Here is an 18,826-nt window from a genome sequence, read left to right as displayed (position 1 = left end):
AAATGAATAATCCACTCCCAGGTGATTCTTTATCCTGCCAGAGGTAATGTCTCTTCCTTAAGGATTGAAAGGTTAATTAACTGCAACATTTACTGAAGTGTTAAAAAGATGAACACGTGCAGTACATATCCACTGACCAGTATGAAAGAAAAAAAAACATATAAATGTGCAGGATAGATGTCGCACCAGCACCATCGTCTTGGACCAAACCTTTGCTTTGCCGGCCACAGCTTTCCTTCATATTCTCTGCAAGGTGTTACCTCTGGGGGTTGCAAAGCCAAGTTAACGTGGCCAATGCAATAAAGTAACCCAATGTGCAGGAAACCAGCAAAGTAAACAGTCCAGCTGTAGCTACTATGCAGACTGGTAAAATAATTAATCAGTCAGACGTCTCATCAGTGGGTTGGTGGAGTCGAAGCCTCCATGAGAGATGTTTCAGTTAGGAAATGTGTGGTTTTTAAACATTGAGGTGTGGAGAACGCGTAGTAATTAGCATGGAGCCATCTTTCTTGGATGACGAAGCTTGGATGACAACACACGCAGAAGGAGTGTGACTTCTTTGCTCAGGACGCCATTACTCCACAATAACTCTGTGTAGGAAATGGCTGTTGTATTTATCTTTAAAACTGTGTATATAACCTTCAAGTTTTATTTCAGTCTGGCGTGGTGGAGGTATTGACAGCCTTGGGAGCTCAATGTGTTGTTGTTCTTTTATCATTTTTTCCCCCCGTCCACCCGCTTGAGAGTGGTTGTTTGGCCAAGGTGCAGGGCGTTGTGGGAGTATGGAGCCCCAGCTGCACTTTGCAGATACACAGGCCTGTGCTTTCATGCCCACACCCGTCAAAATGGCCCTGTCAGGCTGCTATCTCCTGGGACTCGCTGCTGCAGTACAGGGGGATTAAAGCTTTTTATGAAGCATTTTCACAGCCAAAGGTGTGAGCAATAGCAGCCTGTGTGCCATTTACCACAACAAGGGTGGACTTAGCCACGCTGGACTCTGGAGCCAGAACTGTCCTGGAAGGAATTTTGCATCCAATTTGGGAGACTAATTAGGCTACAAAGGAGTGAGACAAAGAAAAGAAAACAATCCCCCTTTTCTAGCCCATTGTTCACAATACAGTTAATTATGCTCCCAGAACACTGTGGGAAACTGGGCCAGGTTGTACTCCATGTCCTGCATGTGAGGTTTCCCTTACAATGAAATGTTTTTGTTTATCTTTGCATAAGAACTGTGAGTCTTGGACAAAGCATACCTAATTAAATCTGTGTATTCATTATATCATTTTATTCAAAAATGTTGCAATCTATGAAGTTATAGTGGGTTTGATTTACTTCTATATTTCAGTTTCTTCTGAACAGCGTTAGTCTGTGATGCATTGATAAAATCCTGATGCAGAGACCAGTCTTGGTCTGTGCACAAACTGTAACAGCATTATTTAAATTTAGCTCTGCAATCTGTGACAATTAACAATCCCTTTGGCCCATGTGTGATAAATTGCTTGTAGGAGAAGCCCATTTGTTACAGCCTTATCTGTGAGGCTGCAGTTTGGAAGACTGAATTATCCATTATCAGACAGCACTGAAAATGAGTGGAAAGCAAACACAGATTAGGGCTTTAGATTTAAGCTGACTGGGGTACATTTGCATGGAGACTACCCCAGGTTATGCTTGGTTGTTTGGTGTCCAATCATGGTTCAATCAACAGACCCAGACGTCTGCAGCCAAATACTAAAGTTGGTTTTGAATTTAAAATAGCTTTTAGTACATTTGGGAAACACATAAAAAGTACACGTTTTATAACGCTTCTCCTTTAAGGGGCAGGGGGAGGCTGGAGACAATCCCAGTTGACTGGGTGAGAGGCGGGGGTACACCCTGAACAACAGGTCACCAGTCAATCATAGGGCCAACATACAGACACAAATAACCACTCATACTCACAATCACATTGACGGTCAATATCGAGCCTCCAATCAACCTAATCCCCAGTCTGCATGTCTTCAGACCGTGGGGGGAAGCTGGAGTACCCGGAGAAAAACCCACACAGACAGGAGAACATGCAGAACTCCACACAAAGAAAAGCCATGACTCAAACCAAGAACTTTCAGCTTCCACAGTGCCACCCTAAATAAAAAACAGTGTTAAGGATTACACCTGTGCAACATTAGAAGCTGCAGACATACAGTACCTTCTTCTTCTTCTATTCTTCTATTCTCTCAGAACTCTCAGCTACTGGCTGCCCCTTGGCCACGGCTGAAGGTTAAAGTTGATTGTGCTTTTACTGTTGCCGCAACAAAACTTTGGAACAGCTCATCTTTTATAATTAAGTGATTCCCCTTCGTAAGGTTAAACTGAAGAGCTGAATATTCTCTCAGGCTATTGACTGTCCATAGCGGTTTTTTATTACTATACTGTACACTGTGGACAACTCCAGTTGTTTTAAATGTGCTTTATTTTTAAAAAAAGACTTCTTTATACAATAAATGTATTCCTCTGACACATTGACACTTCAATTGAGAACATTTAGAATGATAGAGAAGTACTTTACTCAAACCTGCTATCCAAATCACCACCTTTACCTGATATCAACCTCAAATTACACCGATCACTGCCCCTCAAACTACCACACAGGTATTTGATCAACTCTTAAATACGAGGACGTTACTCTTCCTCCACTGTGTGACGTCCCCGCTGTGTTCTCATTCACAGACCGTGGTGCTGGTGTGGGAATCATCTGTGTGTAAACTCTGCCATCCTGTGGCTGACTGCGTGAACCTCTTCGGATCACACCCCGGAACCAACGCGTTTGTTCCCACCCGAGCTGCAATACGTGGTGCACCGTCAATGCTAATGTTTTGCATTGTGGTGACACCGCTGCTGCTCCTCTTCGTAGTTAGTAAGTGAAACCGTTCTGTCTTTGTATCTAATGAGTGATGCTGGGTTCATGTTCACGCGGAGAACGAGCACAAGTGACATGTTTAGTTCTTCCTCAGGTTTATTTTCAAATGTCACGACCCCACAGTGACAGTTTGGTGCTTGCTAGTTGCAGTTGTGTTAGCTTTAGATGCTAACTTGCAAATGAATCACCGGTCCGTGGTATTAAACCGTGGGTGTTGTCAACCTGTGCGGGTAGATAAACAACTAAGTTCTAGTAATGGTAGTAGATATTATAAATTGGCAGGTTAGCTTGAACTGGGGGAAACTGTTTTTCAAACCTAACCCGAGCCGTCATTCAACATTTTGGGAAATTGCTGCTTTACTGCACATATGTCCAGCTTTATATACGGGAAACATGTATTACGACTTGTCACGGATCCCCTCCGATCCACTCTTCAGTTCGGCACACATCTGATCCAACTCGCTTTACGTTATGCTAACTCTAATTATTTTTTAAATTGAGCTCAAGCTACGCACAGTCTTCCTTGGTGTGTTTGGCTGGTCAACCAGAGCTGGCGTTGACTCACTTTGAATAGTTCTGCTGAAATACAGGGATGTTCGCTTATAGTTGACACCACAGTGGATCTTAGGTGTGCTTCTGGTGACCTGCATGTACAGTAAATCCCTCTTTTCCTTAGGGTCATTGTTGTCTTCCTGTTTCTGTCTCTCATTCCTGTTTCCCACCTGTTCATCCAGCCAATGGTCTGACACCAGCTGGCAGAGATGCCGTTCAAAGATCTTCCCAGGGAGGCCCTGCTGCGGCCCCTGTCCCGGAATGAGGTGGTGGGCATGTTGTTGAGGTTGACCATCTTTGGTGCAGCCACGTACTACAGCATCAAATGGGTTGTAGACGCTATGGATCCTACTTCCAAACAGAAAAACCAAGCCAAGAAAAGGGTACGTCGATCACATACGCATGAAATAGTTCAATTCAACAAGGTCAAGGTGGAGAGTGATGTCTGTGTCAATGATGATTGGAGCAGCTATTTTTACTCTTGTCTGTTAAGTCCTTCTGTCATCAGCTGTGGCTTCTCTCTCCAGGCAGAGCAGTTGATGAAGAGGATTGGCGTGGAGGGGGTCAAACTAACTGACTATGAGATGAACATTGCATCTCAACTAGTCGATCCACAAACCATGAAGGTAACAGTTGTAATCCTCAGTCTTGTCGATGAAGAAAGACACATGTTCCTCTTCCACTGCACCCTCCCTGACAAGAGCCAAAGACAGAGTTTCACAGTCTTCTCTCTTTCTGCAGGTGTCCTGGAGAGACATAGCTGGTCTGGATGAGGTTATCAATGAACTGCAAGACACTGTCATCCTTCCCTTCCAGAAACGACACCTCTTAGCTCGATCCAAACTCTTTCAGCCTCCTAAAGGTACCACAGCATGTCACCTGAACAGAACTGAAATGGTGAAATTGTACACATAGATATTCATCCACTCACTCAGATAGACTTTGATCAACTCCTTACAGCAATTGTGAGTGATGTACTTACTAATGGAGTAGATTGGAGTCACATTGATATCTTGAAATTGACACTAAATATGAGATGTGATCTCTAACAGAATAAGAAAGAAAGTATTGGGAAATCCTTGAATATCTCCCTCTTATAATAATGAATAATAAACATGGTGCACAGCAAAATCAGCATACCCAAATTAACTCAGATTTGATTTCAAATCTTTTGAAGTGTCTCTATGGGTCTACACCACAGAGTGTTAATTTAACTCTATTTGGAGAGTTAGTACGGTGACACTTACTAAGTGTAATTATTGACTCTTTTCGGAGTTCAAAACGAAACACTTCTTCCCTCTAATCAGAGTTAGTTTTGATCAACACTCATATGTAGTGGATAAATAGATAAACCTGCAGCCCCGCCAACAGTAGCGGACTCACAATGTGTGTGAACAACAGACAACCGACACACAGCTGATCTGCGGGGCAACCGCAGCCAGTGAGACCGACCGTGTGAAGTTAAATCCACGGTCCAAAGCAGTTCTCACAAGTCAAGGATTCTCTGTCTCTGCTTCACTCTGTGTGTCTGTGTGTCTGATGATGGGGGTGGGATTCATTTACTGAAATTGACTCCTGAGGTGTCACAGCCAGGTTCAGAGTTTAAAATGGAAAGTAAAGAGTTGATACATTTACACTTAGAGATTTGATTTAAAGACACTTCATTTTTAACTATTTTCCAACTGAGATTTAAAAATATGAGTTTTGACTCTGTCCAGAGTATAATTAACTCTTCCTTTGCTCAAATTTGACCAACACCGAAAATGTAACTCTTCTGAATTTGCTGTGTGCGCTTTAAACATTGTGCTAATACCATCAGCAGACGCTCTCAGTCTTAATTTAGGATCTGCCAAGCTTGTGCTGTGGCCAACTTCTTGTTCATATTAGGGAATTTGTGTCAACAGACTGCTTGTTAGTGAAATGTGTGTTAAATTGGATTGAGATCAGGAGACAGACTTAGCCACTGAAGGCTACTGTTAGATGTCTAGCTATAAACACTCCTTGATTGCCAACAAGATAAGGTCCTGCTTCCTTGTCCTGGAAGTGTGGGACTATGTATAGAAAGATGTCCACTGTTCACTATGTATGGATTTAAAGATCCTCATTGTGCTGAAGAAAGTCATCTTTTAACATCATCAATATTTATTTCGAAAATGTGCACGAGCACATGAGTATACAATCAAAACAATAAGAATCAAATCACTCACAGTTTCTGAGTGGACTTTCGATCACAAATAATTTGATTTGAATTGCATGAATAACCACAGACACAAGAGCTGTAATTCTTCTCAGATTGCTATTCTCCTCCTCATTATTGCCAGACAGCCGTCCAGTACATCATGTTTCCATCTGTAGCTACAGCGCATTCGCAAGGTTTTCAGACCTCTTCACTTTTTCGACATTTTTTGTTGCAACTTTATTCTAAATTGTATTAAGATACGTTTAATCATATCATCAGTCTAAACTTAACATCCCATAATGACAAAGCAAAAACACAATTGTAGAAAAGTTTGCAAAATAATGAAAAAAGGCCAAACGGAAATATAATGATGAGCCACAGTGGCTCCAAAGTGTAATTCTTAAATAGAAGAAGTTTGGAACATCTTCGTAGAGCTGAAGAACCTCGGTAAAAGAGTTTACCAAAAACCTGATGGTCACTCTTGCCAAACTCCAGAGATCCTGTGTGGAGACGTGAGAAACTCTCAGAGTGACAACCATTATTGCAACACTTAACTGGTCTGGGTTTCACGGCAGGGTGGGAAAAGATTATTATATTTTTAATTGAGCAGATGTCTGCAACATAACAAATATGAAGAGGTCTGAATATGACCACTTGGAGGAGTACTTTACTTTTGGTTTTATACAAAGCCTCCAGAATGTGCTGCTTTGTGAAATACACTTCCTTTCCTAGACTTCAAGTTTTATTTATAGTCATGTATCTATTAAAAAGTTTATTCTGTGGGAACAGATGTGGTTTAACTGGGCCATCCTCTCTGTTTGTACATGTAGTAGAGAGCACCATGTAAGGAAAGAAAGATCTCCTCAGTGTTCAGCAGTGGTTGATGCAAATCACATTTTCTTTCAGAATTGAAGCCAAAAAACGTGAAAATCAAGTGAATAATCTTCATTTAATTGTTATGCTTTAATATTTTATAGAACTAGGAATTTGAAAAGGAAGAATGGAAAAAAAAAACAGATGCTTGAAAGCAACAGTGAATCTCAGTAACTCTATGTTCTGTCCTAACAGGAGTTTTATTATTTGGTCCTCCCGGATGTGGGAAGACCATGATCGCCAAGGCAACAGCCAAAGCCTCAGGGTGCAAGTTTATCAACCTTCAGGCCTCCACACTGACGGACATGTGGTACGGCGAGTCGCAGAAGCTGACTGCTGCTGTGTTCTCATTGGCTGTCAAAATCCATCCCTGTATCATCTTCATTGATGAGATCGGTGAGTGGATCTATTACCTGGCAAATGTTACTTTATTGCACCGTCAGATGTGATTTATCCTCTTCTTCACGCTTTCAAGTAGAGATGATTTTTATAAATTTGACAGTCATAGACTTTAGATGATTGTTTTCATGCCCAAAAAACAAATGGATTCCTTCAGAATTTCGTCCTTGTTATGCTGAAAGCAGCCTTTAAATCCAGAAGAAAGATATTTCTTCAGCAGCTCGTTTCTTGCTCAGCAGCTTGTTACAGAGTAGTGAGTGAGGTTTCATTGCACTGTTTAAAGACCCATCCCCCTGTTCATTGTCCTAATGTCCTCTGTCATGTCAGTGTAGGTCAGGAATTTGGACACGTGAGCACCCCCCACAGACACAATCGTGACTTGTTTATATTCTGGTGAATTGGCATTTTTGAGAGAATGCTGAATCAAGTTTACTAACAGTAGCTGTTTGCAATGTTCCCATGGATGTGCAGAGAATTACTTTGATTCTAAAGGAAACAAAAAAATGTGATGATTCCTAGAAGTTCTGCAATATAAGGAGCATCTTTCTTTTTATTTGGCTTTGTGGACTTTTATTTATAATGGACATTATAGGTATTGGTGGGTTCCAAATGTCTAAAATTCGCATTTAAGTAAATGAGAGACTTTTGGTCCAAACTGTCCATCATTGCAAAGTGAAAGTCAAATCAACCCTAAAAAAAAGTTTTTATCTTGTGTGTTTACATTTATCTCAGAACTTCTAGTTGAGTGTGATTTTTGGCTCGAGCTGTGGTACTCAAGTACTAAGGTATCTTTATTGGCTCCATAATAGTTTGTGAGCCGTCCAAATTATCCAGCCACACTAGTATATCTCACCTCCTTTCAAAACACTGGCAAGCGTCCATTTTTTTCCCCCTCATAGAGTATTTTTGCCTTGCTTCTCTCCCTCACAGTTCTGGCGTATGATAACACAACGTGCTAAGAGTGATTTGGGCAATATCACACTGTTGTATAAGCAGGATAGTCCTATATCATGCCCCTTGAACAGCCCAAACCAATTTCAACCTGTTGATTTCAGTCAATTATTATGACTTTTGTTTAAACTCTGTTTTCATGGTTTGATTTCGCCCCTTGTCTCTTGTTTGTTAGAGTCCTTTCTCAGGAATCGCTCCAGCCTCGACCATGAGGCCACAGCCATGATGAAAGCACAATTCATGAGCCTGTGGGATGGTCTGGACACCTCCTCAACCACCCAGGTGACACAACCAGAGCTCTTTTTTGTTTCATACCCTCGAGAATGAGTCACACCGGATCTCATGTTTCTTAAGAACTGTCATTGGCGTGTACACGAAAACAAGCAAGACATCCCACTTGTCCTACATGGTGCCAGGTGCCTATTTTAGTATAATGTTTTCACGCTGTGGTTTCTATCGTTAAAGGTGATGGTGATGGGAGCGACCAACAGGCCACAGGATGTGGATCCAGCCATTCTGCGCAGGATGCCCACCACTTTTCATGTTGGTCTCCCGGTAAGATGCAGACACATGCACCACAACAGTTTTCACGTTTGTAGAATAGTTGACAAATACAAATACATACAGTATGAAACATGTTGGAAGAATCATGTTTACTCCTACTTCGTTTTACAGAGGTATCCAAAGGTCCACTTTCCCATTCAAATAAATAACCAAATATTTGTAAACATTGTATAATTTAAATAAAATAACTCTAGAATTTACCTTTATTGGCAGGTAATTAAAACTTTGTTTTTTTTTCTTTCAATTGTGCTTTTAAATTCACATCAAGCAAAAATAGGCTGAAATGCACTGAACTGAATGTCCCAGATTGTCGAATGGATGCTGGCCAAAGCAAAAACTATATTTATTATACAGTATAATGAACACTTTCTTTACACGTCAGACACACTGTAACTGTACGTGAGCTGTTGATGTTAAACAGGAGAAAACAGTAAAGGAGATGAAACACTTTCAAAACACTGATGTGTCTCTAAAAAGTGTACACATTTTTTTGTTGTAGTTTTTCCTTGCTCTTGTTGAGGGTTAAGGACAGAGGATGTCACACCTGAGAAAAATTGTGATTTGTGAATATGGGCTCTACAAATAAAATTTGATGGATTGACTTAGTGTCATTAGAAAGTCTAAACTCTGTTTAACATTGTTAATTGCTTATTGATAGGTCCTTTATTTTTTTGATTCACTGCACATTAATCTGACTGTTTCCTAACAAACCATTGTTATGTTGTCTTTGCAGAACCCAAGACAAAGGCAGGACATCCTGAGGCTGATTTTAGCCGGAGAAAATGTAAGATGTGATTTCTTTTCATCCTAATCAGCTGAGTAACAAATTATTAAATTCATATCTTTCTATTTTTCGATCTTAGTGACCAAATTACACCAGTTTTTCCCCTGTCAAATCACTCTACCATGATCAGTTGGCAGCAACAAACATGGCTAAAGGTTAATTTGTACATAATTGTCTCATATTGCTGTCTGGCTTTTCTGTTCAGTTGAGCAACGCCATTAATCTGAAGGAGATTGCAGAGAGGACAGACGGCTACTCCGGCAGCGACCTGCGGGAGCTTTGCCGTGATGCTGCCATGTACCGGGTGCGGGACTACGTCCGCAAGGAGCAGATGAGGCAGATTGCTCAGCAGCTACAGGACTATGAGGAGGATGAGGAGGAAAAGTATGACTCACTCAGACACCCACAAGATGTCCATGCCCTTGTGTCCACTAGCATCTCTTTGTTTGACTACAGTACTTCCCTAAACACTCTGACGTTACACCACTGTGGGCTTTTGAAAGATATATGTTCATACTGTTACTCTCAAACTTTAAATTTGGCTGTTAAATTAATTATTTGACTTTGATGTCTTTTGAAACAATATTTAGACTGTGAGATCTATAAAGTAATAGTGATCAGTATAAAACACCAATGCACAATCATTGATAACAAATAAGTGCAGGTTGAGCTCTCTCATATGCAACTGCTGCAATATTGACAGCAAAGTAATGTGTCATTGAACTGATCTTCATGTTACAGGTGGATCAGGATGATTTTTAAAGCACCTCATATTTTACATAAGACTAAATATCTGATCTATGTAACCCATGTGTCAGCTCAGTCAAGCTAGGAGTGCTTACCCGGGTGTGGTGGGGTATGCCCCACTGGTGCTCTTCAGTTTGGGGATCCAGAAAGACAAATTGGAGGAATCTGAGGCACTCATCTCAGGGCTATTAAATCATATCAACAGTAGGTCTTCATCAGGGCAAACACAAAATGTCCTTTCTTGGACTGTTGCCAGGTGACTTGAAACCCCCTTGGAGCAACGTAGTATTGATAAAGGAGAGATAATTTTAGGTTTTTCAATACCCTAACACTAAACTCATGGTTGTGCTCCGTGCACTTGTGATACCAGGTGTCAGCATGTGGTTTCAAGAAAAAATAGGATGCACTTGTAAATGCTGCAGACTCTCTTCAAACATGCTGTATCACTGAATGATCAATACACTGATTTCATCCAGTTTTTTGTTGTTGTTGTTTTATAAGAAATGCCATCTGGGAAGTTTCCCCAGCAGCAGAATTATTAAAACAAACAGAAGGAAATTGTGTACACATGTTGCAAATAGGAATTTATATCTGATACACTTGACCAACATTGTCAACTTGTCAGGATCAGGTAGAAACATAAAGCAATATATTTAATATAACACCAGCACTAGGACCGGACAAAATAAGAACGTGTGTGTGTGTGTGTGTGTGTGTGTGTGTGTGTGTGTGTGTGTGTGTGTGTGTGTGTGTGTGTGTGTGTGTGTGTGTGTGTGTGTGTGTGTGTGTGTGTGTGTGTGTGTGTGTACACACACTGGGAAAGTGACAAAATCCCTTTACTGAAAGTAAACTCAAAACAGTCAAACTTAAAAAACATTCATCTTTGACTGTTGAAGGAACTGACAAATTGTAATTCTTGGTGGAGGTGAAACAGCTCCAGGAACCCAACAGTAAATAACAGTTACATTTATGGTTCAGCGGTTCGTCGTCTCTTTCTATAGATTATTTGTCAGTGGCATTCTGAAGCCACAGGCTGTGTCTCAAATTGGATGCTTCTCATATGTAGCTCACTGTGCTCTGCAGTGTGTGAGTTTGCACGGGGTGGAGTCTCAAATCAAACGTGGCTGTTGAGTTCTCATCACAAATGACTATCGCAACATCTGACCACAATTATCGCCGGCAAAAAATATCTACCGGCTTTGCTCACTTGACTTTAAAAGGAACATTTTACTCTCTTGGAAATGATGCCGACATGTGGCCCTTCCTCAGGCGCCATTTTCATAAGTTTGAAAATTTGTTGGTGGTGACTCCCTTTCCACTTCGTATCCAAGATGGCGACCGCTGAGGGTGAGAGGTGTCCATCATTTTACACTCAACCTTTTGACTGTTTGGAGTTCACCATGCAACATGTTGCCACACCTTGCAGTGTGAATGTACATGTATGTTAAAAATAGCAAGTATGTGTGTGGAAGTACTCAAATTAAGACACAGCAGGAGTTTGATTGATTCAACAGCTGATGTATGATTTGTGTTAGTTTGAAATGTCCAGCAAAGTATATTGATTAATGTATATACTACTGTAATGGCAGTGTACTTACTGTAAAGAGCAGTATAATGTGTAGTATGGAATTGCTACTGTTGCTATTGTTTTTGCATACTTCTGTCCTTGACCTCTGACCTCTTTCTTCCAGACTTCTGGATGAGGAGAGGTTGCGACCGGTCACCCAGCTGGACCTCCTCTTCGGCCTGGACAAGATGAAGGAGTCTAAGCGGGCCACAGTCTTCATGTTACCCAGCGCGTCGGACGTTCCCCTGGACTAAACACCAACACCGCACCACTGGCAGGAAAACATTATCTTCTCAAATTTATTCCAAAGTGTGTTCCAGCTCACAGAGCGGAGACGACTCGATCATATCTGAGGTGCTGTTGGGCAAATTAACGGACATCAAATTCATCTTTCTCAAACTTTATTTATTCCGGCAGAGGTTGTTGTTCTGAGCATGTTCATTTTCAGCACAGCCTCACCACGTGTACAGTTACAGCACGGTCTTCTCCTAGTGACCCCTGACAGCTCCACTAGAGCAATTTACTGGCACTGTCTTGCTCCAGTGCACCAGGACAGTTTGTCTGGGAGAGGACAAGGCATTTTACATAAAGTTTATGATTCTCATAAGTCAGGAGACGTTCAACGTTTGGACTCCAGATCAGTGTAACCATCCTTCAACATTTGCTGCTTGATTTTGAAGGGCACTTGGAGAGTGCATAACTCCGCCAAGGCTGATTGGTCACTTTATCACCATATTGCATGTTTTCAAAATGTGAACAAATCCTGGATTCACTCGTTTATCCGATCCAGCATTTAATGGCTTCTTCCTTGGGTCATGCTCCATCCCTCCACAAAATGTCATGAAAAATCGCTTTTTTTTCTATTTCTGCTGACAGAGACAACAGACAAATTTAAAACATGACTTCCTTTTTAGAGATAACTATCAATCTGTCGTTTTAAAATGATTCAAGGACTTGAATCATTTAAAAACAATATTATCCAAGTTCTTGAAATGGTTCAGCTGATCCCAAAGTCTCATCACACAGTTGGCAAATTTTAAATGAGCCGACATCTGGCAAAAATGGACTTTCAGGAAGATCACTGACCACTCACTCAAGTATTAATCATTAGGCATGATGAATGTACTAGTCTCAGTTTGAAAACCACTCCAACTCCGTTTATCTGCTGTCGTCTTCTTTACCTGAACCACTTTTCTTTCTCCAGGTGGATTTACTGACACTGTTTGGACATTATCAAAAAATGTAATGTCATCACTTTGTTTTCAATTATAAGCTTAAATATATAGCTGGGTTTTCTTTATATTTTGATCACATCCCTGCTTTTAAAAGTGAGAGGATGCATTTAGCCAGCTTGAGGTTGTATCTGCATTGATGTGATGCTCCTCATGTAATGAGTTTCTGCTCCTGAGCAGTAATTCAAAATATCACAACATTTTTTTTGTGATAACCCTTACATGTAGTTTCAAGTAAACAATTTCCTGCCTGTAGTCATGAGGTCAACACTGCTGTGGAAGCTGTCAGGTCACAATATGAACATGATGAAGAAGAGGAAGAGCAGAGTCAGGCAGCCAGGGGTGAAATATAACAGGTTGGCAGGAGCTGAGATAAACACCACTACATCCTTCCTCTGGGAATTCGTCAGCTCATAGTCATTGTACATTGTGGCAGGACTGCTTTAGTTCTAGGCATAAAGTCAATCCCTGCACTATGTGTTTGGTCTAAACAGCCAATAGCAATGTAGCATGAGTGCAGCTATTTCCCAGAAGTGTAGACAACCACACGAACATGTGTCAAGTAGTAAAAGTGTCATCACTTTAATTGAAACCACAGATATAATGATGCAAGCACAGGGAAGCAATACAACACGCACACATCTTTTTATTGTGTTGATCTTTATGGCTCTAAATGGCTGTAAACTTATACTTAACTGTTCTCTCACCTCTCAGCTGTTCGCAGGGGCATCACTTGTGAAGAAGTGAGAGAGAAATGTCGGGTTAAAGTTAAGCCCAAGACTTAGGATGTAAAGTAAAGTTACAAAGTCTGCTGAATGGTGTGTTTGTGTGTTAAATGCTGCTTTGTAACTTCTTAGCTTCCCATTTGTTACCATCCAAAAAGCATACAAAAGCTCTGACTTTTTTAGTGTCGCATTTACTGTGTCATTATTATTATTATTATTAGTGAGCTCCAGGGTTTTTTACTTTGAATGTTTTGATAAAGGACTTTTCACGTAATGTTTTAATCTATCAATCAGCAAGTGACAGCAGTGTTACTTTGACAGCACCCATCAGAGTTACCTTTATTCCCACTTCATGGAGGGCCTTTTAAAACGCTCTCAATGAGCCGCCAGTGGGAAGATGTTGTGACAAGCTTTTCTGCCTCTGTACAAAAAGCCTGATTGTTTTCCATATGGTCGCAGCGTGTGTCCGTGGGTCTGTTCCAGGCTCTCCCGCAGACCTTTTCTCCCATGCACTCGGAGCTGGAATCCAGGGCATATCTGTAATTCAACCATGACCAGGTGGTGGCACTATAGCCTCACTGTCCTGTCACTGAGGCATGTGTCACAGGCTGAAAAACGTACACTGCTTTTATTTAGAGCAGTTTTGTAGCATTTTGGTGAGACAATTGAATAGAGAAGCCTGCGTACTGGATGGTTTCTTCCTTATTGGTTCTTTGGGTGATGTTTAGAAATCAGTTGCTCTTCATTAGAGTACCTGGGCTGACAGTTAAAGGTCAAAATGCTGTGTTGCCATGTAAACCATGCAACTGTGTCGCTGCTCGCAGGTCTTGCTTACATTTCCAAAGGTAACACCTGTAAATGCTCTCCCTCCAGTGCAATATGACTCAACGGCCTGTTGAGTCATATTGCATATGGCAGTTCATCAGTTAGAGACTTGAATTCATGAATACACTCTCCATATTCACTTACTGTAAATTAAACTGTCAACTAAGTGTACGTGTCTGATGTTAAACACTGAACTGTAATTATTCAATTACACAAAGGTTTTCTTTTTTTCAACCAGCAAAACGTTATGTCTAATTTCAGCATGGATGTCACTTTGTCTTTGTCCGTGTGTAATTGTATTAAATTAATAAATATCATCCTTTTCAAACCATAAGTCTATTTAGCTAATATTTATCCTGTATTATTCCAAACCTATTCAATTTTTTTAATTGATATATGCATGTATGCTTGGCACTTTTACAAATGGCTTTCTTACCAACAAGGCATATGTTGTTATGTTTAAATTTTTCATACAGCCAAAAAGCGTTTTTTATGGGCGACTGCTTCTGTATTTGGAATCGTATAACTCATTATAATCTCTCTGGAGAGAGATCAGACTTCAAATTTGTCACAAATGGGTTTAACAGAATCTACTAATGAAAAATAGTATTTATAAATGTGTAAAAGGACATCAGAAATGTTTACCCAGCTCCAGTCTACACACAAAAACCAAGCAATTTAAACCCACGTTAAATATTTTTTCTGCACACATCACAACCTGAAGAGACACTATTTAGGCTGTTTTCCTAGCAGAAGAACAAGTCCACATCCTGGCAGTAGCTCATTCAAATCATAAATTTACACTCTTCTGTCTTCAGTTGGCAAATGTATGTGGTCTAACAGTGGGGTAGGGGAGGTAGTCTGTCTGTTTAGAAACACGTCTTTCCCCATTTCTCTATGAAATGAGTTTTGCGGTGGTTTCCCTGCTGAGTGAATAGATAGCTTCTTACCGCCGCTGGCCCACCTGCGGGACGCTAGCACCATGGATAACTCTCACCCACGGCTAAGTTATATATGAACATCTAAAAGATTCTCATCCTTTTGGAAAATGAAAAACATACTTGAAAGCTAATTTCTTGCAGAGGTGTTGGGATTAACGGCAGCATACCTCTGCTTAACATTCATGACACGTTGACACCAGGGTAATGCTGAAGAACTCTCACTGCTATATTCAACCTGCGTGTCTGTGTACAGTAGCTGTCTTTAAGGGGGGGGGGGGGGGGGGGGGGGGGGGGGGGGTCGATGGATAAAGAAGTTATTTCCACCCAAGAAGCAACCCACTTTCCTGAACATGAGGCATGACGGAACAAGTTGACCTTTCTCTGCACGTGCAGCCACCAGCACTGAGGAGGACAAAGCAGCACGGAAGGCTTCTCACAGTGTGGTCTGGGACTTCTCCGTGTAACTAGTGAATTTTAGGAGAGTGATGCAGATAACTGTTGCCTCCAGCTCGGACGGATGGCAAGGTGATATTTACTGTCCAGGCTTTAATGAGGCAAAGTCTGGCGTGGTTTCCACCATCTAAGTTCTGCAAGCATGCGTGTCTGATCTTTGACTCAGAACCATTGATTAGTTATTCATAAAGCTATTGATGTGTTATTCATGAAGAGGGAGTCAAAGTGAAAGTCTCCATTCCAGCTATTTTCAATTAGAGGAGGACAGCTCCCAGTCGATAAACATGATGGAAGAAGCTCTCCCTCGCAGCACAGCTGGCTGGAGATGTCAAAGGCTTCCCATGGAGCAGAGAGCTCAGGCGCACATAGATTGTCCGGCCATGGTCTGTCAGTACCGCAGCTCTCAGCGCTGGTCTGATGGTCTCAACCTTTTTGCCATCAGATAGGAGAGAGTGTGTAATGGCCCCACTCTCTGTGACAGTCCTCTGAAAGCCTCAGTGCCATCGGACATGATCGAGCGAGCCCAAAGAAATCCACGGCAGCTGTTATCCCTGCTGCAGCTCTCAGCAGGATATCCTGTTGCCTGCCGATGCCCGGGGTTTTATAGCCGGGGTGGATAACTCACAAAGCCATATTACGTAAGCATATGAAGCGCCATAAATACAGTTGGGATTCAACGAGTCCCAGAAAGAAGCTGCAGAGTGAGAGGACAGCGTTTGTTTTTCCTCTACCGTGATCATTCTGGACTTTTTTTTTTAATCCAGGGGATCGATGTGTTTTTAACAGCTAAATATCCCACATACATGGAGAACATACTGAATTATTTGTGTAAACAGACTCATATTGCAGCCTATGTTTCTCCATGTTTCATACAGTATCTTAAATTCAGAGTAAGAGAAGGTTGGACGTATCTTTCCCTATTTACATTCTAAGGTACAAGTGGAGAGTCCATGCTTGTGTCTGTACACTAACTTTAAAGCCATAACTAGCAGCTAGTGAACGAACAACTAAGAATTGGCTGGCACTGTACGAAGGTCACAAAATCTGGCCAATCACACATTAGAAGCTCAATTACTAATGTAATATCTCATTTCTCTGAATTTGTACCAAAATCACAAGAAATGCCAGTTTGCATTTTCACAGGATGTCAGGGCCAGGACTATTTCCTGGACAGGTGCAGTGACTTCTTAGAATCTCTATTAGTTGCTTGGCAACCTGACAGCAAGACTGATTTTTGCACTAGTTTTTCTAGCTGTTTCCACCAGGTTTTCCTTCTTTTTTCCCAACAGTTTGTCGGCTCTAGCATCATATTTATGTAAAGATTAATTAAATAGGTTTCGTATATTCTTGTTGTTGCCATTGCACATAGTATAACAAGATTATTTTCAGCAGTCCACATAGTCACAGACACAGATAACACAGCAAAGAAAGAAAGGAGAATTCACTCAGAGAAAAGAGAAATATAGAAAAAGAGCAGTTCCTGTATTTGAAAAAAGACACAGACAAATGCACAAGACATCCCATACTGAAAAATGATTGAACGTAAGGGTGTTAGGTAGAAAGTATTTCAGTTAAAAATTGCTCATTTAAAACACAGAGTAGAACTTTCTCTCATCTAACTCAAGAAAGCGAACAAGTTCAATTCTCACAAATGTTCCTGTGATTGAGAGGTGCCTTGTCAACTTATAAAATATGTATCCATGGTCTCCATGAATATGATAGATCTAGGTTGGCTGTAGAGACAAAATTACATGAAATCTTCCCATTTCCAAAAAAGGGCAGCCGTTCAGGAGCTGCGCAGCTTCATTTAAACTTGGCTCCAACAACTATGTGTTTTGGAAGTTATCCAAAAGCTTCTATGAGGCCGTTGATAGTAGAATTTTCCAAGAGAGTGCGAAAGACACACAAACTGTAGTTTTTATGACAAAGGAAACATGTGCAGTAACTGTCTTTCAGGTTATATTGCAATATATATATGTATGTGCAGGTTTTTATTACTGCACTGATTACACTGGTAAATCATCCATGGGTGCAGTCCCATGCCCCTGTGTGTGAGATCCTGCAGCCTCCGTGGGCCTGGGTCTTTGGTTGCCTGCTGTCTGTCTCTGCTGGGTGGAGAGGAAAGGTCTTGCCTACATTAACCTCTCCGACTGATCTCTGTATGAGCTCGAACACTTTAATGATGCTCGCGCCTTATTATTTGTGTCAAGGCTATAACAGTGTAACCATAAAATCCATAGGCGCCTCACTCACCCTTAACCAGGGTGCTGTAAAGCAGGGGCAGCAAATGATGCAATTCATGTGTTGACATGTCATCAAAATATCTTTACAAATCAACTAAGCTCTGTGTAATCACTGCAGACTTTATGGCCCACAGGGTTTTATTGAAGTTTCAACTAAAACAAAGTCTCAGGGAAGGCTGTGTTCTTTCAAGGGGCGGTCGTGTAGTAAGAACTCCTTTTGGTGATCATTAAAAGCAAACTAAAATAAGACATGATGCATGATGAGACTGTGATATACGCAGCTGACCAGCGCCCCCTCAGAGTGAGTCGCCTGCAGAGATGTTGAGTTGCTGTCTGCTTCCAGGAAAGGGGAACTAATTAAATTTTTCGTTACTGCAGCAAGCTCTTGTTCTGTGCATCAGAAGTGCTTAACCTGGCTTCTTCCTCTCGTTGTGACCAATAACCCACTGGTATAGAAAATACTTTTAACAGCATTTTGCATTAACATCAACATACAACAGTTACAAACTGCTTGACGACACATGGCCTTGGTTCGAGTGCAAACAAGCAGTTGGACGTGATAGGAAACGGGAAAATTAATGCAACATTCTATCAGCAACTCATGTAAACATAATTGAAAGAATGTCTTATTCAGAATGAGGTCAATAATCAGAATATTGCTGTTCAGGTGAACATAGTCAGCATCATAAAGGTTCAAGTGTGTTAAGATGTATCCCACACCTGAGTGGAAAAGCTTTATAATGAAAAATAAACATCTGTTATAGTGAAATGTTGGCCAGCAGCTGAGAACCACTTCAGTTCTTATCATATTTAGGGGGAATTTGGGTAATGTGGGACACCTGTTTATTTCCTGTTCTAACAAAATCTAGTCAACAAGACTTTTACTATAGGTTAG

General features: G+C 41.1%; 1 protein-coding gene across 1 annotated transcript; it reads left to right on the top strand.

Annotated features, from left to right (window-relative positions):
* Positions 1-2,772: 2,772 nt before the first annotated feature.
* On the top strand, positions 2,773-12,917 carry atad1a (ATPase family AAA domain containing 1a). Its single transcript, XM_034596331.1, has 10 exons — positions 2,773-2,893; positions 3,631-3,831; positions 3,976-4,074; positions 4,190-4,310; positions 6,696-6,896; positions 8,026-8,132; positions 8,316-8,405; positions 9,148-9,198; positions 9,404-9,582; positions 11,637-12,917. The coding sequence occupies exons 2-10, from the start codon at positions 3,658-3,660 to the stop codon at positions 11,764-11,766; spliced, it is 1,152 nt and encodes a 383-aa protein (XP_034452222.1). The 5' UTR covers positions 2,773-2,893; positions 3,631-3,657; the 3' UTR covers positions 11,767-12,917.
* The last annotated feature ends 5,909 nt before the right edge of the window (positions 12,918-18,826 follow it).

This window comes from Hippoglossus hippoglossus, chromosome 9, assembly GCF_009819705.1.
Source record: "Hippoglossus hippoglossus isolate fHipHip1 chromosome 9, fHipHip1.pri, whole genome shotgun sequence".
Taxonomy (NCBI): Eukaryota; Metazoa; Chordata; class Actinopteri; order Pleuronectiformes; family Pleuronectidae; genus Hippoglossus; species Hippoglossus hippoglossus.
This window is presented reverse-complemented; position numbering and strand designations above follow the sequence as displayed.

Excerpts from the sequence above, each read along its gene's own strand:
- atad1a (XM_034596331.1), top strand. The coding sequence starts at position 3,658 with ATGCCGTTCAAAGATCTTCCCAGGGAGGCCCTGCTGCGGCCCCTGTCC. Across the intron at positions 8,133-8,315 it reads ACACCTCCTCAACCACCCAG|GTGATGGTGATGGGAGCGAC; the intron begins GTGACACAACCA and ends CTATCGTTAAAG. Across the intron at positions 9,583-11,636 it reads GAGGAGGATGAGGAGGAAAA|ACTTCTGGATGAGGAGAGGT; the intron begins GTATGACTCACT and ends TCTTTCTTCCAG.